The 21,992-nt window shown below is 38.3% G+C and overlaps 1 protein-coding gene across 2 annotated transcripts; it reads right to left on the reverse strand.

The window, feature by feature from the left end:
* Positions 1 to 16,208: 16,208 nt before the first annotated feature.
* Positions 16,209 to 21,415, reverse strand: LOC141693535 (branched-chain-amino-acid aminotransferase 2, chloroplastic-like). 2 transcript variants are annotated; one of them, XR_012563140.1, is made up of 11 exons: positions 21,207 to 21,415; positions 20,985 to 21,052; positions 20,144 to 20,315; positions 19,838 to 20,014; positions 19,589 to 19,720; positions 19,394 to 19,492; positions 19,201 to 19,317; positions 19,011 to 19,106; positions 18,824 to 18,936; positions 18,515 to 18,692; positions 16,209 to 16,351 (listed from the first exon to the last, which is right to left on the reverse strand). XR_012563140.1 is itself a non-coding variant. In XM_074498674.1 (10 exons), exons 1-10 carry the CDS (start codon positions 21,276 to 21,278, stop codon positions 18,578 to 18,580), a joined length of 1,161 nt encoding a protein of 386 aa, XP_074354775.1. In that variant the 5' UTR covers positions 21,279 to 21,415; the 3' UTR covers positions 18,480 to 18,577. The 2 variants fall into 2 exon arrangements, 1 of the variants encoding a protein (XP_074354775.1); XM_074498674.1 differs by lacking the exon at positions 16,209 to 16,351 and having other exon boundaries at positions 18,480 to 18,692.
* Positions 21,416 to 21,992: the final 577 nt, after the last annotated feature.

Genomic DNA, 21,992 nt, shown 5'->3' on the forward strand with positions numbered 1-21,992 from the left:
GGGAGAAAGAGTATGGCATGAGAGAGCAGGGAAGGAGAGAGAGGCAAGGAAAGTGAGAGAGAGAATGAGAGAGAAGTTAAAAAAAGGAATGGAAGATGAAGATAGTATTTTTGCAATTTAATTGTTTGTATGTTTAAAAAGGATAGTAAATTTGCAAGATTTTAAGGAAAATAGTAGAGTTGCAAATAAATATCCAAAATTGTTATATTTGTCAAATTCCCTAAATTTAATTTGTTTTACAGTCTTTATTTTATTAGATTCCCAGATTTTTTTAATAAAAAAAAGAAAAAAAGAAAAAAAAGTAAATCACTTCGCCGTTCCGTATCAAGTTATAGTATTAGACATATTTTTAATTTAATTTAGGGTACATATTTTTAATTTAATTTAGGGTACATATTTTTAAGATTTCAAGCATCTAACGGGTCTTGACATCTGTAATAAAAGCATGAACAATGTAATAAAATCAATTTCCAATTCTAATTAAGATTTAGATTCAGCATTACTAGTAACCTATATATATACACCAACCCTTCTAAAAATCCATCTCGTTCAACATTATTCTTTCAATCTATTTTATTTCATCTTTACTCTGTTTTTATTATTTTTTATTTCAAGAAGCTTTTTAAGGGTTTTGATCAGTAATTAAGTAGATGATGATGGAGTAAAACAACTCTTTCTCTATAAATATTTTAGACAATTCTTTTTAATATATACTTTTACTTAAGTTAAACATGTTATCTTTTTTATTTTCTCCAAATAAAATAAATCTTTCTCAACAAATATTATGTACAATTCTTTTTAATATATACTGATTATCTATCTATCAATCTATATATAACTAAAATACATTGTATTTTTTATTTTTACCAACTAAAACAACTCTTTCTCTACACATATTTTAGACAATTCTTTTTAATCTATACCTTTTTTAAGTAAAAGATATTGCCTCTTTTATTTTTTCCAAATAAAACATATATTTCTTTAAAAATATTATGAACAATTCTTTTTAATATATATTGTTTATCTATCTATCAATCTATACTATATTATAATAGATGAAATATTAAAAATTTTGTAGTGAGTCATTATTCGCTGAAATTACATAATTACCCAACTTAATTAATTTGTTATTTTCAAATAATCATCTCCTATAATATTACAAAAGAATGGACGGGAAAAGGAGAATTTTATCGTGAATTAGATAAGATTCTTGTTCACGACTCTCAAACTAATGATCATAAATCAAATCAACAATGAATATTGAACTAAGCAAATTTTGCCTATATTGCTAGGAAATTGTTACTAATTGAAATTAAACCTATATTTTTGAGCGAGTTTATTAAATTATATTTTTTTTAAAACTTAATTATTATAAAATATTTATTACAATATAATAAAAGATATATTCTCCCTTACTTATTCTGACATACTTACTGATAGGGATAAATAAATTATGATAGTATAATTAAATACTGCAAGGTGTGGGCTGCTAGGCCCAATAAAAAGATATATGATACTCAGACCAGAAAGGTTAAGCCTCATGGACCAGATCAGGCATGATGGAATAAAGAAGGCCCAAAAGCCCTGATTATTAATTAATTTCGTAATTAATTAATAAGGGAAAAATCAGCTATTGAGAAGAGTCCCGATAAGGATATAAATCCTTATAGATTAGCCTCAAGGCCACCTAAAAGGATAAGGAATCAGTTTCCTACTATCTAGGACTCCAAAGTCCATTCTAATTATGAGACTTGCCCACCAAGTCTCCTATACCAAGTCCAATTCAAGGACTCCCAACATCTATATAAGGGGCCTCACCCCACAAATCAGAACTACGTTTTTTGGCTTGATTCTCTAATTCACAGAGATACGTAGGCATCTCGTAAAGGCAGAGTTGAGCTACGAAACACGAGAGCAGCCATTAAAGGCCTTGAGCTCCCTAATCTTAGTAATAAATACAGCAAATAACAACCTTAATTTTTTATCCATAATATTTGGCGCCGTCTGTGGGAAACGAACAACAACCATGGCGAGAACACGGAGAACAACTAGCGCTCTGGAGGAGGGAACACCATCAGGGACAACTCAGGTGATTTCGTCAACCGTAGAGATTCCTCTCCACTCAACTTATGCATCTACTCAAGCGGAAACCCAGATAGGGGCAACTCAATCTCAGCCACAAGGGACGACTCCCCCGACTATTCAAGATACGAATCCTCAAGTTCAACAAGTACATATACCTGTGAATTCTCGACCCGTCGGGTATGAATATTCAACTGTTGTTACCACTAACCCCCCTTATGGGATGTCCCTTTACCCCGAGGTTGGAGAAAGTGGATATGCTGGGCGAAGTGAAGCACGGGGGCAATCACCCCCTTATATACGAGGTTTAGCTCCTATCCCCGAGGATCGGGAATTTTCCGGTCCTTACACTGAGAGAGATTCCGAATCTGCGGATGATGAAGTGGCCCCAAGAAGGAGACGTCCAGGCAAGGAGCCGATGGCCGATGGAAGGCAACGCCCTCGAAGCACCCAAGGGGCGAATCCCCAGGAAGTGCAGGAAAGGATAAGGGCTCATGAGGCTGATATCCAAAGGCTGAGGCGTGACTTGGAAGCTCACCAGGCCACCAGACCCCAGATGCCTCCTAGGGGGAGAAATCCTCCTCCTGTCATAGACCTGGATGGTCCAGTACGAAGAAGGGTTGTCTTTCCAAGAACTGATCCAAGCAATCTCCTTCCCCTTGGAGACCCTGATGATCCAACTCCACCATTCACAGAAGAAATAATGAATGCCCATATCTCAAGGAAATTCAAGATGCCCACTATCAAGGCCTATGATGGCACCGGAGACCCCGCTAACCATGTCAGGACATTCTCTAATGCACTGCTGCTGCAACCCGTGAATGACGCTATAAAGTGTCGGGCCTTCCCTCAAACCCTGTCGGGTATGGCTCAAAGATGGTACAGTCGCCTGCCCCCAAATTTTATTGGATCGTTCAGAGAATTAAGTCAGGCTTTTATTAAGCAATTCATCAGTGGAAGAGTCCATGAGAAAAGTTCAGCATCTCTTATGAGTCTTGTGCAGGGAGCTAAGGAATCCTTGAGAGATTATCTGAATCGTTTCACAAAGGAGGCTTTAAAAGTCCCGGACCTTGATGATAAGGTAGCCATGATAGCACTGCAACAAGGAACTAGGGACGAGTTTTTTAAGATGTCCTTGGCCAAACGTCCCCCTGAAAGCATGTTGCAGCTCCAAGAGAGGGCAGGGAAGTATATCAAGGTTGAAGAAAGTATGAGGAAGACCGTAGTAAGTAATGAGCCCACTGGAGGCAAGAAGCGGAAAACTGATTTAGAATATATTGCAAAGGATAAATATCCTAGAACCGAACAAAACCCTGATTCAACCCCCAAGAGGGGAGGACCTGGGCAAAAGTTCACTGAATACGCTAAGCTGAATGCTCCTAGAAGTCAGATTTTGATGGAGATTGAGAAAGACAAAGATATTCGCTGGCCTAAGCCCTTGAAGGCTGATCCCGCCAAGCTAGATAAGGGCAAGTATTGCAGGTTTCACAAAGATGTTGGCCATGACACCGATGAGTGTAGGCAATTGAAAGATGAAATTGAGTTTTTGATTCGAAAAGGAAGATTGAACAAGTATACTGGAGATGGAGGGGACAGAAATAATAATGGAAGGAAGAACTTTGAAGATCGTAGGAGGGACCAAGACGATCAGGGGCGGAATCCCCAACCTAGAGGGCCGGTTATAAATGCAATTTTTGGAGGACCGCGAAGCCCTCGAGGACCTGTGATAAACACGATCTTTGGAGGTCCAACTGCTGCTGGATTGTCCAAAAATTCCAGAAAGGCATATACTAGGGAGGTTATGCATATTGTTGGAGAAGCCCCGAAGAGGGCCAGGACAGAAGTAACATTGGCTTTTGATGATTCTGACCTAGAGGGTGTGAAGTTTTCCCATGACGACTCGCTGGTCATAACACCGATAATAGGAAATAGCCCGATTAAGAGGGTCCTTGTGGATAATGGTGCTTCTGTGGATATCTTGCTCCACGACACCTTTCTAAGAATGGGGTATAACGACTCCCAGTTGACACCAACCGACATGCCGATATATGGATTTGCTGGAGTAGAATGTCCTGTGGAAGGGATAATCAAATTGCCGACCACCATAGGTACGGAACCAAGGCAAGCAACGCAGATGCTGGATTTCGTGGTGGTAAAGGCTAGTTCAACTTATAATGCTATCATGGGGAGAACAGAGATACATGCCTTCAAGGCAGTCCCCTCTTCCTACCATTTAGTCATGAAGTTTCCCACCCGAAACGGGATTGGAGAAGAGAGAGGAGATCAAAAAATGGCTAGAAGCTGTTATGTGGCCTCTTTGAGGGCAGATGGAGTCGGGGGGCAGGTTCTTCCTATTGAAGATATGGATGTTCGAGAAAATGATGAGAATAGAGGAAGGCCGGCAGAAGAATTGGTTTCGGTTCCTTTAGACCCCGAGAATCCTGAGAGGATGACTTTCATTGGAGCCACATTAGAGGAGCCCCTTAGAGGGAAGTTAGTGAAATTTTTGCAAGAAAATAGTGATGTGTTTGCATGGTCAGCAGCTGATATGCCAGGCATAGACCCGGAGTTAATTACTCACAAGCTAAACGTGGATCCAAGTCGGAAGACAGTGAAACAAAAGAAAAGAAATTTTGCCCCGGAAAGACAAGAGGCTATAAAACAGGAAGTAGAAAAGCTCTTAGAGGCTGGTTTCATTGAGGAGATTCAATTTCCGGAGTGGTTAGCAAACCCTGTAATGGTGAAGAAGGCTAATGGAAAGTGGAGGATGTGTATAGACTTCACTGATCTGAATGATGCATGCCCCAAAGACTGTTTTCCGCTGCCTAGAATTGATACTTTGATTGATGCCACTGCTGAACATGAGATGCTGAGTTTCATGGATGGATTTAGCGGATACAACCAGATCAAAATGCATAAGGATGACATTCCAAAGGTATCATTTATCACTGACTTTGGTGTTTATTGTTATCTTGTTATGGCGTTTGGTCTCAAGAATGCAGGAGCCACCTATCAAAGGTTGGTGAATAGAATTTTTAAGGATCTTATTGGTAAGACTATGGAAGTCTATGTTGATGACATGTTAGTGAAGAGTCTAGTAAAGACTGATCATATAGCCCATTTAAGGGAAGCTTTTGAGGTCCTGAGGTACCACAAGATGATGTTGAATCCTACGAAGTGTGCTTTCGGAGTAGGATCTGGAAAATTCTTGGGACTGATGGTCTCAAAGAGGGGAATTGAGGCTAATCCGGATAAAATAAAGGCGATCCTGGACATGGAACCACCAAAAACTGTTAAGGATGTTCAGAAGCTTACAGGAAGGGTTGCTGCGCTAGGACGATTCATCTCCAAGTCGGGGGACAAGTGTTTGTCATTCTTCAAGTCGCTAAAGAGCATCAAAGACTTTGTATGGAGTGAGGAAAACCAGAAGGCATTTGAAGAGTTAAAGAAGTATATGGACCAGGCCCCGTTGTTGGCCAAGCCAGTTCTGAGTGAAATTTTATTCTTGTACTTGGCTGTTTCAGAGAGCGCCTTGAGCGCGGTGTTGGTTAAGGAGGAACTGAAAGTCCAGAAACCCGTATACTATGTCAGCAAAATTTTGTATGGTGCTGAGTTGAATTATTCAACTATTGAGAAATTCGCTTTAGCCTTGGTAATGGCTTCAAGAAAGCTGCATCCTTATTTTCAAGCTCACCAGATTGAAGTGCTAACAAATCAGCCACTGAGAAATATCATTCACAGTCCCAAGGCAAGTGGGAGACTGATTAAGTGGGCAATAGAGTTGGGAGAGTTCGATCTCAAGTATAAGCCACGTACGGCCATAAAAGCCCAGACACTAGCTGACTTCGTGGTGGAATGTACCATACCCAACCAAGAAGTCGGGGGGCAGGAAGATACCATACCTCAAGACAAGGGAGTCGACAATGGGGACAGGGAGAAGGATGATAAGGAGAAAGAATATTGGATTCTCTATTTTGATGAAGCATCAAAAACAAATTCCAGTGGAGCAGGGTTGGTTTTGCAAAGCCCTGATGGATTCTTAATTGAGTATGCTATGAAGCTAGACTTCCCAACCACAAATAATGAGGCAGAGTATGAAGCCCTGATTGCTGGCCTTGGTCTAGCTGGGACACTTAGAGTCAAAAACTTAAAGGTCCGTGGAGACTCGAAGCTGATCATATCCCAGGTAAAGGGAGAATTTGAGGCAAGGGATGATACAATGGCTAAGTATGTTCGCCTAGTAAGGGCTGTGATGACCCAATTTAATGAATGCCATGTTGAACACATTCCAAGGGAAGAAAATGCTAAAGCAGATGTGCTATCAAAGTTTGCTTCATCTGAGATTGAAGAAAGTTCAGGAAGTGTGTACTTCCGTGTTTTGAAGACACGAAGCATAGATGTTAAGCTTGTGGCTCCCATAGGCTTGGGGACATCATGGATTGATCCCATCAAGGCTCACATTCAGACCGGTTGGTTGCCAAGCGATGCAACTGAGGCACGGAAGTTAACTATTCGAGCACTAAGGTACTCCTTGATAGATGGAATTCTGTATAAGAGATCTTTCGTGGTTCCTTACTTGAGGTGTCTCAGGCCCGACGAGGCACGCTTGGCTCTTGAGGAAGTGCATGAAGGTATTTGTGGGCAACACTTGGGGGGCAGGGCCTTGGCTCATAAGATAACCCGTTTAGGCTTCTATTGGCCAGAAATGATGGCTGATGCCAAAGAATATGTGAAGAAGTGTGATCGCTGTCAGAAGCATGCACCAGTTGTTAGACAACCCCCCGAGATGCTGACCTCTATCAACTCGCCTATTCCCTTTGCTATGTGGGGGATGGATATTCTAGGGCCTTTTCCTATGGCCACGACACAAAGGAAGTTTCTGATTGTAGCCATTGATTATTTCACCAAGTGGATCGAAGCCAAACCCTTGGCCAAAATCACAACTAAGCAGGTTGCACAATTCCTGTGGGAAAACATTATGTGCCGATATGGAATTCCCCGTATCCTCGTCACTGACAATGGAACACAATTCAACAATGAGGAATTCAAGAAGTATTGTGAAGAAAATGAAATTGAGTTACGATTCACCTCTGTGGCTCACCCGCAAGCCAATTGGCAAGCAGAGGTAGCAAATCGGATAATCCTGGATGGACTAAAGAAGAGGATCGAGAAGTCAAGAAATAATTGGGTGGATGAAATACTCCCAATATTATGGGCCTACAGGAGTACCTGTAGAGTCACGACAGGAGCAACTCCCTTCATGCTGGCATATGGGGCAGAAGCAGTAGTTCCAGTAGAGATATCACATTCCTCTCCAAGGATTCAGGCTTTCAATGCAGAAGAAAATGAGGAAGGGCAGAGGTTAGCCCTGGATTTAATCGATGAAGTGCGAGATAAAGCACATGCAAAGATAGTAGAATATCAGAAAAAGGCTTCATTCTACTATAACCTAAGGGTTAAATAGAGGTTTTTCAAACAAGGTGACCTAGTCTTGAGAAAAATAGAGGCTTCTGGTGTCGGACAGAAAGGAAAGCTTGCCCCAAATTGGGAAGGGCCGTATAAAGTCAAGAGCGTTCAGGGTAGAGGAACCTACAAGCTGGAGACTACAGATGGTTTTGAAGTCCCGAGAACCTGGCACGCACAAAACCTGAAGGTTTACTACGTGTAAGATGGTCGAAGTACGATTCTCACTTGTCATTGTGACAAGTAGGTTTAAAAGCACCTTGAAGCTTTGTTTGCATAGGATTTTTATTTTTTAGCTATTATAGATCAGGGTCGAACCCATATTATGTAAGGTTTTGGAAAACCAGACTTGAAATTGAAGAGTTCGAAATTATTTCAACCTATGGATGTTTGAGTTGTGATAATACTTGTGTGGCCCATTAAGCCAAGTTTGAATATTAAAGTATCGGAAAAATAAAGGAGAGAATGCAATAAGGAAAGTAGCATATAAAATAGCCCCGGAGGGTAATAAGTTTTAATACAAACAAAAGTCCAGACATAAGTTAAGGATAAAATTACAGAATAGAAAAACTACTCCTCCATGCGGGAGCCTTCATTCTCTTGCTCCTTATCAGCGCCTTCAGCATCCTTCGCAGGAGAAGCGGGAGGAGAAGCAGTGTTAGGATCCAAGATGCGATCATCTGGCTGAGGGGAGTTGAAGAGGGCGTCTATGCTGTCCTCCGACTCAGCCTGCTCAGGACTTATAAAGTCCTTAGGGTCGACTAAGCCCATGTGCTTCTCAAAAACCGCCTTTACGGCCGCATCCCATCCCTGAGTAAACTGTAGGGAATAAAGACCCTCATCATGAATCTCCATGAGATTCTTAAACTTGTCAGAATCCATGTAGTCATCAATGAGCTTATCCTTATCGCTCCTAAGTTTCACCAGCTCGGAATGAGCCTTAGCCAGCTCCTCTTTCTTCGTGTCCAGCTTCTTCTCCAGGACCTTGGCTCTCTCTTCCCATTTCTTCATCTCCTTCTCAAACCCATCTGAGTTACCCTTCCAGGACCTAGCCTGGTGGAGGGCCGCCTGGAAGTAGGTATTACTCTGCAAAGAAATATGTATGAGTTAGCACAAGTTCGTTGAAATACGAGAAAGTTGGGATTCAAAGAAAAAGAGAAAAAAGAAAGTTACCGCAGCTTGGGCTTGAGAACCCAGAAGCTCAATAGTCTCGATATCACTCCCCGTAACAATGTCAGTAAAGTCATGGGGAGTGATGGAATGGTACGACCAATCCTTAGCATGTTTGGTGGATCCAACCACCGTATCGCTCCTCCTGAAGCCCCAGTTAGGCCTGAAGGAATGTGCCTTAAGTGGAGGATCCACATCGTCCCCCAACTCGACCACCGGGACGTGGGGCTTAAGAAAAGAAGGACCGTCAGGTTTGCTCCTGGGGTCCTTGTTTAGCTTGGCCCTCTTCTGGCGGCCTGACTCCCCTTCCTTGGGCCTGTTGACATTATTGATGGCCTTGCAAGCTGAAAAAGAAAGATAGAAAGAATATTAAATTGCAGGAGAGATAAAATGTTACAATTAAAGGGAAGGAAAAATGGTTATCCAGTTATAAATTTACCCTTATCACTGGCCTGAGAGAGACCAACTTTCTTCAAGGAAAACTCCTCTAAAAGGGTCCAGGTGTCTGTTTTCCCATCATCCGAAATTAAGGCTTGGTAGGCCACCTCCTCCTCATCAGATAATCTGATGTTACCTGGACTCCCATCTGACACTTTGCAAAAGGGCCTACGGAAGAGTGTGGCCCAATCACCCCCAGCCCAGGTCAGCCTCACAAACTCGTCCCTCCATTTAGGGTTATTCTCAACTATGGAATTACTATCGAAGATATGAGGGATTTTGGGCCGTTGACGAATTAAAACCCAACCTGGTTGACTCATGGCGCTATTGTAGAATTGGAAAACTTTCCTAAAGACAGCTACGGAAAGAGGAAAATTGTTTCTAAGACAAAGGACCATAAAACAGATAATGTTCCTCCAAGCGTTAGGAGGGAGTTGACAAGGGTTAATTTGTACATCTGCAAGTAAGCGAGGAATAAATTCATGGAATGGGAACCTGAGACCCGCGGTCAGGGCTCCTCGATAGATAAACAAAGTATCCCCCTCCCAATTACAAGTCCTATCCCCAGGGGCGGCTGGAGTAATCCTAAGGTGGGGTGGAAGTCTGTACAGGGTGTTCATAGACTCTATCCTACCATCTAACTCATGAAAGGTGTTACCATGATTATACGAATCTAACTCAGATAGACAGGGATATTCATCACCCCTCGAGTTAATCATATCAAGTAGGGAAGTATATGGAGATTGAATTTGAATGTTTGTACCTCTCTTAGAGACATTCATCTTCTGCAAACGAGCCAAGTCACGATCCGCCATTGATATGCTTCGGTTGAAGGCTTGAAACCCAGAAAAACCTGAGAAATGTGGAGCTGCTGTGGCTGAGGTCGCCGGAAATCGCCTTCTCAAAGGGAGAGAACTCTAGAGAGGTTTATGAGAGAAAATGAGAGATGTGAGGTGAAATGAGGATTCTCACTTCACACTACACTTATATAGGCGAAAAGCTCGGGATACGAGGCGTTTCTAGGCCCATTTAGCCAGGCCCAACCTAAAAGCCCATCAACCAGAAATATCAGGAATAATCTAGAAACTCCTGTGGAATTTGAAAGGTCAAAAATCGACCAGAGTTTTAAAATTGGTTCGATCAGAGTCCTGATCGACGCAGAAGAGAGTCCTGATCGATATCTCATTCGAACGGGAGGGAAGAAATCCCCTAAGTTCGATCAGAGTCCTGATCGACGCAGAAGAGAGTCCTGATCGATATCTCATTCGAACAGGAGGGAAGAAATACCTTAAGTTCGATCAGAGTCCTGATCGACGCAAAAAAGGATCCTGATCGATATCTCATTCGAACAGGAGGGAAGAAATCCCCTAAGATCGATCAGAGTCCTGATCGACACAGAAGAGAATCCTGATCGATATTCTATTCGATCAGAATGGTAGAAAGCCACTTAATTCGATCAGAATCCTGATCGAAATCGATCAGGAATCCTGATCGATTAAGCCCATGTATCAGTCGACTAGGGTGTCACTTTGAAGGCCAATTCGATCAGAGTCCTGATCGAAATCGATCAGGAATCCTGTCGACCATAATGTAAGTTCCTGAGCTAATTCGATCAGGATCCTGATCGAAATCGGTCAGGAATCCTGATCGATTTTGTATACATCCTGATCGATTTTGTATACATCCTGATCGATTTTAAGCCAGAAAAATAAGGATAAATCCCAGAAATTAAGGGAAAAATCCAGAAAAATAGGGATAAATCCCAGAAATTAGGGAAAAATCCAGAAAATTAAGGATAAATCCCGGAAAATGAGGGAAAAATCCAGAAAATTAAGGATAAATCCTGGAAAATTAAGGAAAAATCTCAGAAAATTAGGGAAAAATCCAGAAAATTAAGGAAAAATCCCAGAAAATTAGGGAAAAATCCAGAAATTAAAGGAAAAATCCCAGAAAATTAAGGAAAATCCAGAAATTAAGGAAAAATCCCAGAAAATTAGGGAAAAATCCAGAAAATTAGGGAAAAATCCTGGAAATTAGGGAAAAATCCCAGAAATAAGGGAAAAATTCCTGAAAATTAAGATAATTCCTGAATAAAAGGAAAATTCATTGTAAATGTGTAGGTCGCTCCACACTTTACGCGAAAACGAAACCCTGTAAGGGAATAAACAGACTTAACTTCTGCGAAACCTAATCAATGTTTCCCAAAAGTTGGGGGGCAAATGATAGGGATAAATAAATTATGATAGTATAATTAAATACTGCAAGGTGTGGGCTGCTAGGCCCAATAAAAAGATATATGATACTCAGACCAGAAAGGTTAAGCCTGATGGACCATATCAGGCCTGATGGAATAAAGAAGGCCCAAAAGCCCTGATTATTAATTAATTTCGTAATTAATTAATAAGGGAAAAATCAGCTATTGAGAAGAGTCCCGATAAGGATATAAATCCTTATAGATTAGCCTCAAGGCCATCTAAAAGGATAAGGAATCAGTTTCCTACTACCTAGGACTCCAAAGTCCATTCTAATTATGAGACTTGCCCACCAAGTCTCATATACCAAGTCCAATTCAAGGAATCCCAACATCTATATAATGGGCCTCACCCCACAAATCAGAACTACGTTTTTTGGCTTGATTCTCTAATTCACAGAGATACGTAGGCATCTCGTAAAGGCAGAGTTGAGCTACGAAACACGAGAGCAGCCATTAAAGGCCTTGAACTCCCTAATCTTAGTAATAAATACAGCAAATAACAACCTTAATTTTTTATCCATAACACTTACATTTTTAACAAATATAATTAATAAAATTTTAATATTAAAATGACAATTATTTAGAATAATCGTGCATCGCACGAAATCTAGACTAAACATTAAAAGTTTAATAGTCGGTCGCTACTTGCTAAAATTACTTAAATGCCCTCACTTAATTAATTTATTATTTTGACATAATTATCTTATATAATATTATCGTTAAAAATTATGAAACCCCTAAAATAAAGTTATATATAACCTCTCATTTAATATTATCATTAAAAAAATATATAAGAAAAAAAAATATATACAATAGGCGAGTATGAGACGGTATTTGAGTACATATAGACAATCTTCGGGCTAAAATAAAATAATGAATACTACCGACGGTGTCAAAACAATTATACTATTGAACCGAGATAAAAAAAAATTAGACTAAAAAATAATTCTTTGATCGACATAATGATATCGCGCTAAAAAATAACATATTACTTATTTTTTTAACGACTATAATTAAAATTAAAATAATAAAATAATAAAATAATAAACATTTAAAACAATCGGATCACACATATTTTAGACTAGTATTAATAATACATATGTGTAGAAATAATATTTTAGAGAATGACCATATTTTAGTTTTGTAAATAATTAATTGAGTATTCTTACTTTTTTAATATTCTCATGAACAAATTCAAACCTGAATATACAAAAATGAGTAATACTCAATCGAGTCAAATTAAATCAGATACAAATATATTGAAATTCAAGTTGAATATGTGCAAAATGTGAAATATTTAATCCGAACTGACCAAACAAATATTTATAAATTCGAATCGAATCTGATAATGCTCAGTGTTCTAAAAAGCGCATTAAGCGGTCGTTTAAGCGGAATCGGAACATAAAATATTTCGATTTTATATATATCGGATGATTAAGTGTTTTTAAAAATTAAGCGGTCTTGTAAACAGATTAAGCGGTTATTAAACGGATTAAACGACCATTAAGCGGTCAAACCAATTTTGACTTGTCAAATTTTTATTTGTAAATATTAATATTTATTTTAATAAAACAATGATCTTGATTAAAAAATTAAAAATAAATAACTTTTTAAGAAAAATCTATGTTTATATTCTTGATACTTTATTTATTTTCATTATTTTAGTAAAACATATTATTATTATATTTTAAATTTTAAATGAATATTATTTGTCCACTTATAGACCCGCTTTAAATTTTGATTACGCATTCGTTTAACCGCTTAAGCGCTAGAAGGTCTACCCGCCGCTTAGTACCGATTTGTGTTTTTTAGAACACTGGTATTTACACATATTTAACTCGTTGTCACCCAAATTAAGCTAATAAATATATGTCTAATGTCTATTAAGTACCAATTGTGAATTTGTGATACATACTCTCGTTGATAATGTCTATCTGGTAATTTTTTTAATTTAAAAAAAAATATTTGAATATCTAAAAATATTTGAATAATTTTACATTTTAGAAATTTTGTTACATTGTGCATCAACGGGTTAGTACGGATCTTACAGCTGTAAAACATGATACACTGTAATAACACATTAATTAATTTCCAATTTTGATTCAGATTCAGAATTAATAAAATCAATTTCCAATTCTAATTTAGATTTAGATTCAGCATTACTAGTAACCTATATATAGACACCAACCCTTCAAAAATTCTACTCTCGTTCAACATTATAATTTCAATCTATTATTTTATCTTTACTCTGTTTTTATTTTTATTTCAAGAAGGCTTTTAAGGGTTTTGATCAGTAATTAAGTAGATGATGATGGAAGCTGTGGGGTTCAGATTTAACCCTTTTGATGAAGAGCTTATTGATTTTTATCTTAAGCCTGAGATTATGGCAACTCAACAACAACTCCCATGCAATTTTATCAAACACAGACAAGTCTATGGCCCGTGTTCGAATCCCTGGTCCGTTTTCGATTCCGACGATTGGTTTCGCTCTCCTGGCCTTAAGAAAACTGAGATGTGTGTTTTCGTGTTTGCCAAGTTATCGAAATTGTCAAGATCAAAGAGTGGTACGTGGAAAAATACGTCGAAAAGGGCTGGTTGTGGGACTTGGGCTGGGAAGGGAAAGCAGGATGAGATTGTTGATTGTGATGGGAATGTGATTGGTGAGAAGAGGTACCTGGTGTTTGAAATTAATGATGTTGATGAAGCTGGTTTTGATGTCAGCAAAGTTGGGCAGTATAAGATGTATGAGTACAGCTTGAGTGGGCTTAATTCTGGTTTGATCATGAATTCTGGTGGTACTACTGTTCTTTGCAAAATTATATATGATCATTCTAAGGAGTGCCAGATTAATGTTAAGTCCGGTGCTAAACTTGGTTGTCAAGTTTCGAGAAGTTGCAGTGAACCTGTCCAGGAGAAGGGTGAAAACAGCAGCAATAATGTGGAGGGTAATTTGAGTGTGTTGGAGAGTGGTGCTGGACCTGTTGGCTACGATAATGTGGAGGGAACTAGCAGCAATTTGTGTTTGTTAGAGAGGGAGTTGGACCTGTTGGCTACAACAATGTGGAGGGTACTTGCAGCGTACCTGCAGAAAATTTGAGTGTGTTAGAGTGTGGTATTGGACCTGTTGCTGAAGGGTCTGCTTTTGCTCAATTTAGCGATGATGGTCTAGATTTGGGTGATTTTTGTGAGGGTCTCAATTTTGATGATCTGGGTGGGGGTGTCAATGATTTTTGTGAGGGTCTCAATTTTGATGATCTAGAAAACAGCAACAATAATGTGCAGGGTACTAGCAGCGTGAATTTGAGTGTGTTGGAGGAGAGTGGTGCTGGATCTGTTGGATACGATAATGTGGAGGGAACTAGCAGTGTATTAACAGAAAATTTGAGTGTGTTAGAGAGTGATGTTGGACTTGTTGGCTTCAATAATGTGGAGGGAAGTAGGAGCGTAATAACAGAAAATTTGAATGTGTTAGAGTGTGGTGTTGGGCCTATTGCTGAAGGGTCTGCTGTTGCTCAATTTAGCGATGATGGTCTAGATTTGGGTGATTTTTGGGAGGGTCTCAATTATAATGATCTAGGTGGGGCTGTCAGTGATTTTTGTGAGGTTCCTAATTTTGATGATCTAGGTGGGAGTGTCAGTTTTGCTGAATCTGGTGAGATTAGCTTAAGTGACTGGGAAATCGATTGGATCAACAAATCTATGGGTTCTGATCCCAGAGAGGAGCCAACTCTAGACAGTAGTAGCCGTCAGCTTAAAAGAAAATGTGAATCTGAGGAGGACTTGAACCAGTCTAAGAAGATGTGTCTTGATAATTCTAATTAGCAGCTGGAGCCTGGAGATGAATATATAGGAAATTTTGTTAGTAAGATTTTTTATGATTTTTATTGTACTCCGTGAAGTTATTTGTTTGCATAAATCTTACTCTTAGCAGGCTCTGACATTAATACAATGCACGAGATAATGCAACTAGTTTGGCGCTTTTACTGAATATATTTTTCATATTTTTTTGTTGCTTAAGTTTTGAGATATTGTTTGATAAACTGTTTGATCATAGGAAAAAGCAGTTCTATTCATTATATGTTATTGCTAGGGGAGTAATGGGGATTTCACTAGTTCTCTGAAGAAACATAATTTAAGTTCTTTTCTAGTTTTGTCCATAGGATCAGCATAATTTGTTGCATAGTATGTAACTGAACTAGTGTTCTGGTATTGAAGGAAACAGATAGGGCACAATGTTTATATCAGAAAACTGGTGGTAAGTATTCATTCAGTTGAATTTGGAGTTGGTTTTGAGTAACAACACCCTTATGAATATTAGTTAATTTCACGAAGTTTTTGCAAACTAGCAAATACGATATTTTCAAGGATATAACAATTTGCAAGCAATAACAACCTTACCTTGCAGAAGTCGAGAGCATATCATACATGGAGATCAGTAAATGTGAATTCTTCATGTGTGCTTATTAGTCCCCAAGGCTAACCAAGTATAATTATCTGCGTGATCACGTTTGTACAGTCCCCTGGATAGTTATTCAGGTCTGTTATTCAATCTCATATAACTGGCTGGGAACTCTTACAAACAATAACTGTAGTCTACATGTTAAAACTATATTTAAAACACCTGGATCCTGCAGTTCACATGTTAAAACTATATAAAACACCTGGATCCTGCAGTTCAAGTTGATAGTTGAAGCCTTTCAGCTAATACCGAATTATATGAGAAGGGACTGATCAATAGCAGACAGTAACATAAACACATTCAGACATTCAGTTTATCGTTTGCTAAATCATCTGTTTATGACAGAGATCCTCAAGTTGAGCTGGTAGTATCTTCATTCACAATCATGATAGTCGTAAGAATCAAAAACTATATGGCTAGTTAATCCCCTTGTGTATTCAGATACTGAAAACAAGTGCTTGTATATAGTGAGATTTTTGATAAAGTATAATGTTAGGACCCGTCCAGGCCCGCTCGTTGGATATATATATATATAAAGAAACGAATTCTTTTATCGATAAACACACACACAAGTAGGTGGTATTCGAGAGACCACCCACTCTCCACAAACACTCATAAGTCAATCTTATTTCTTCCTCACTCAAACATATAAATGGCTTCCCTATTTATAACCCCAATCTCAACTCACAATCCCTAGATTAAAGCTAAAATATTATTATTCCCACCAAATCCTCCATTTGAAATCCATAACTGATGCACACACTAATTATTCAGATTCGTAACTGATTTAATATTTATTCTATTTATTATGTTTCCTAACATTACCCGCCGCCCAAACTTGAACCTTGTCCTCAAGGTTCAAATGAGAAAATTGTTTCATTCTTTCTTTTTCCTTTTCTTTCTAATCCAGAACCCCTGCCTCTCCGCCAATAATTTTCTAAATTCCTCCCAGTTACAAGAAGGCCGCTGACATTCCCCGCAATAGTCCAAGAACAAAAGATCATTTCTCAAGTATACTATAACCGACCATACCTTCTTAGTTGGCGTTGAGAGGTTTACTAATTCAAAATAACTGTCAAAATAACTTTCAGCCTTCAACGACCCACCTTCAAGTTTTAAGCCTTCGAATATATCAAGTCTTTGTGATAAAGAGTCCATGGATGAGTTTGGAGGCGATGAGACATCAAACAAACAAGTCTCTTGTTTGTTGTTGCAACTATTAGAATTTAATGGAGTCTGCCCAAAAACCTCCGATACTGGTGGTTGCTGATGAGACCTTTCATCTTCTTGAAGTTTTCCAAAATCATTTTTTTGAAAATCTGATTTAAGCTCTCTATCATTCGCTTTTACTCCCTTCAGCTTCTCCTCAGTTTCGTAGACCGACTTCTTGGCTTGTTCCAAGCCTTGCGAATCCTCACGAGCAGACGAAAATGGTCCAGTAGTCTTGCGACTATAGTTGTCCATTTTTGCAAGTATGGCAACCATACCTTCTTTGAGGAAAAAAATGTCTTTTTGAAACTTTTCAATATTCAACTTCAAAAATTTTGCTTGCATCTTTTCAAAAAAAAAAATCCCCTGGAAGTCGTCGATTCGATTTTCAACTAGTTTTGCACTTGTCGTTGCCCCAAGAACAGACGTGCTCTGATACCACTGTTAGGACCCGTCCAGGCCCGCTCGTTGGATATATATATATATAAAGAAACGAATTCTTTTATCGATAAACACACACACAAGTAGGTGGTATTCGAGAGACCACCCACTCTCCACAAACACTCATAAGTCAATCTTATTTCTTCCTCACTCAAACATATAAATGGCTTCCCTATTTATAACCCCAATCTCAACTCACAATCCCTAGATTAAAGCTAAAATATTATTATTCCCACCAAATCCTCCATTTGAAATCCATAACTGATGCACACACTAATTATTCAGATTCGTAACTGATTTAATATTTATTCTATTTATTATGTTTCCTAACATTATTAGAACCTGTCCAGTCCTTATATTTGTATATATATATATATATAAAGAAACGAATTCTTTTATCGATAAACACACACACAAGTAGGTGGTATTCGAGAGACCACCCACTCTCCACAAACACTCATAAGTCAATCTTATTTCTTCCTCACTCAAACATATAAATGGCTTCCCTATTTATAACCCCAATCTCAACTCACAATCCCTAGATTAAAGCTAAAATATTATTATTCCCACCAAATCCTCCATTTGAAATCCATAACTGATGCACACACTAATTATTCAGATTCGTAACTGATTTAATATTTATTCTATTTATTATGTTTCCTAACATTATTAGAACCTGTCCAGTCCTTATATTTGTATATATATATATATAAAGAAACGAATTCTTTTATTGATAAACACACACACAACTAGGTGGTATTCGAGAGACCACCCACTCTCCAGAAACACTCATAAGTCAATCTTATTTCTTCCTCACTCAAACATATAAATGGCTTCCCTATTTATAACCCCAATCTCAACTCACAATCCCTAGATTAAAGCTAAAATATTATTATTCCCACCAAATCCTCTATTTGAAATCCATAACTGATGCACACACTAATTATTCAGATTCGTAACTGATTTAATATTTATTCTATTTATTATGTTTCCTAACATATAACTATTCACAAATATGGAAAAAGAAATCATTTTTACATTTGCAATAAGAATGAGGAATATCAGTCAATTTCTACAACCCATCCCCATTTATCTTCGACAGCACCTCTATAAATTCCTGTCAAAGTTGAGTACAATCTGCGACTCACAAGCTCAGCATCCATCTTGTACTGTACACTGCATTATGAAAGTTCCATTCAGTGTGTGTTTTCATACTTAAATTTTGTGACAGAACAACTGCAGAGGGAGGGAGGGCTCACAAATTGCAGAGGGAGTGCAGATAATTAAAAAGTGTTCAAACCAGTTACCTTTTGTTCTGGTATGTAATACTACCAACTGGAGCAACACCAACAGCCGTCCCAGAGCAAAAAACTTCATCAGCATCCATCAAATCGTCCACTGGAACGGATCGCTCCTCAACCTGCAACCAATGAAAAATTAATGCTGGTACTAAATTCTCAGGTTGAGAGTACTAAAATATTAGTAAGTACTTACCTGGTAGCCAAGATCACGAGCTATATCGATAATGCTTTTTCGTGTAATTCCTTCAAGAATTGATCCATTTGGTTTTGGAGTGGAAATAACACCGTCCTGTTAAGTTTTACATACATTCTCACATCATTGCTTTGATCAAGCCAAGTCTTAGGAGTGTGGTTTCTGAATCAAGATCGGCACAAGAATATACCTTAACAATAAAAATGTTACAAGAACTAGCCTCCTCTAGATTTCGCTTGTCAACTGAATTGAGATATAAGACATCGGAGAAACCTCTACTTCTTGCTCTGCCTTGCGCTTTTAAAACCTAAAAAGACAGAAATTTAAGTACACTGATTCACATACTGATGTAGAATAAAAGATGTGTTGTGCAGTTGTTTTACCGGGGCATAATTTGTAATGCTTTTGACACCTCCAACTCCACCATGAGAGGAACGAAAAAATTCATCTTCAACATAGAGATTCAAGGGTGCTGTACCCTCCTGTACAAAAGAAGTCATACACATCAACGTATAAGAACGTAAAGTATTCAACAGATCAAATCGGAGAAGTATTAGCAAAGTAAACCTAAAGATAACCTTAAAGTAGTTGCCAACAGGTGAAGCATAGATTAGAAAAGTATATTCAGGTGCTGGACCTAATCCTAGTATTGGACCACTCCCAATTAGCAGAGGCCTTATATACAGTGACCCTTTTCCTGGAGGAGGAATCTGCATGCTCAGATGATATAATGTGTCACTTTCTTAGGCATGTAAAACATACAATTTCGACTACTAAAGTTTACAATGTAAAAATTTTCCCTTGAAAAACAAAAAGAGTCGAATTACCCAGCGACGATTAGCAAGGGCAGTGTGTTTTACAGCATCTACAAATTGCTCAACAGAAGGTGCTGGCATGCACATTCTCTCTGCACCAATTTGCATCCTCATTGCATTTTGTTCTGGACGGAACAGGAACAGGCCTCCATTGTCTCGCCTATAAGCTTTAATGCCTTCAAACAATCCCTATACATGATCCACTTCATTAAATTCATCGATCCTATTAAAGCGGAAAATCAATGGGCTGACAGAAAGGGAAAGCTGGAGAAACAAGTTCTTGCATTGAATAGTTCCAAGTAATAGATTAAATCTTGCCTGTCCATAGTTCAAGACACCAGCAGAAGGGCTCATCTCAATGTTTCCATATCGACTAAGTTTCCCCTGTTCGAAATTTTCATAGTCTGAGCATTTCATGGTGTACATATAATCTGATGGCATTAGGCCAAACCCAAGATTATTCCAATCAACATCAGCATATTCATCTCCACTGATATATTTTGCCAAAAAAATCCAAGAAACCATAGTCAAAAAATTTAGCTGATCCCATGCCACAAACAATAGTTTTGAAGTTTAGTGCTAATTATGTACTCCTAGCCTTTCAAGATATTAGTTTCCTCTATCTGATGAATTGATTTTACCAGTTACACTTTACTTCAAAAAAAGTACTAATAGTTGTCATTTTGATTATTTCCAGATATAGAAGGTGCTTTGATTTTCAAAACCCTAAAAATCGAATTAGACTTACTATAAGAATGCAAACATTACATCAAAGATACGTATTCCCGAAACACACATTCATCTGGACCATACAGTTGTAACAAATATGTTCAAAATGTCTTACTTTCGATGTCACTTTGCATTTTTTCAAAGTTTAAACGATCACCACTTCTAAAAAGTCTTATAAGTTATAGTTTTTTTTATCGTAGGGAACCCGCAGCCACTACCTTTCGGTAACGCGTTGGGTTAAACCCCACGGGTCTCACGCAATAGCCTGCAAACCAAACCACGTGAACCAAGATAAACCGCATTTAAGCGACATGCTCTGGATGATGAGGCATAATATAAGTTACAGATTTTGATGATAACAAGGTGAGAAATAAGTAAATCATAGAGCGAAAATATGCATTCGCTGCATATGGTGAAGTTGAACAGTTACCTATAAGTTGACGGATCACAGGAATTTAAAGCAGCAGTGGCCTGAGTTGCAAAGCATGTAGCTCCTGCCTACAATATATTACAAAGACACAATCTATCTGTCAGGATACATTGATAAGGCCTAATCTACGAGGCTTCTTAGCCCGGTGGTGAAGGCCGAGACCCTGTATACGATAGATCACATGTTCATGTAATACTAAATATGTGTGTTGATTAAGCTAACCTTAGGAGTGGAAGAAAGAAAGGTTGAATGTTTGGTTAATAGACCACGTAGGCATGCACTTCTTTGTATCATTTTGCTAATCTTCAGATTATTTGCAGCAAAGTTTTCAAGAGTTATGATGCTGAATGAGAGAAGATAGAGAAGAATACGAGAGTGGGCATGCCTGCATACATCTATATATTGCTATATATAAACAGACAGATGATAAGTTGCAAGTGTATAGCAAGTGTATATTCAAGATAAGTATTAGTCCGTGTTTGGTATCAATTTAAAGTCAATGGAAAATGGTCATCATTTAAACTTTTTGTTCTAAAGCAGGTTAGATAACTAAAATGGTTAAAAATTTATATTCTATCGTCCCCGGTTCAATTTTGCTCATTACGGAATTATTTTAGAGCAAATATAAGATTTTAAGCCATACTAGTAACATAAATTAAAAAAAAAAAAACTTGTTTAGACTTATGTGTATGGAAGTAGGGATAGACACAACACAAGGACGGCTTGATGCTAGGCACTAGGCAGGTCATGGAATGGCATATATTCCGGGAGGCTCTAATAATATGCTAAATAATCAAGGTCAGCGGCCCTTTTTGTTGTTAGCCGGCCCTGGATATTGGACGGACGTAATTCAAAAAGAGTATTCGGCACATATTTTAACATATTATTGTATATTGAGTATAATTTCATAGCATTTTAAGTTGTATCTCAAATATAAAAAAATAAGAGGGACGGGTACGGTACAAAATAAGCTTGGTGCAATAGATCGGGTTATGACTCACTGCTTTT

Source organism: Apium graveolens, chromosome 10 (genome assembly GCF_009905375.1).
Source record: "Apium graveolens cultivar Ventura chromosome 10, ASM990537v1, whole genome shotgun sequence".
In the NCBI taxonomy this organism is placed as follows: Eukaryota; Viridiplantae; Streptophyta; class Magnoliopsida; order Apiales; family Apiaceae; genus Apium; species Apium graveolens.

Excerpts from the sequence above, each read along its gene's own strand:
- LOC141693535 (XM_074498674.1), bottom strand. The coding sequence starts at position 21,278 with ATGATACAAAGAAGTGCATGCCTACGTGGTCTATTAACCAAACATTCA. Across the intron at positions 19,493-19,588 it reads CTGTTGGCAACTACTTTAAG|GAGGGTACAGCACCCTTGAA; the intron begins GTTATCTTTAGG and ends TCTTTTGTACAG. Across the intron at positions 19,318-19,393 it reads GCATTACAAATTATGCCCCG|GTTTTAAAAGCGCAAGGCAG; the intron begins GTAAAACAACTG and ends CTGTCTTTTTAG.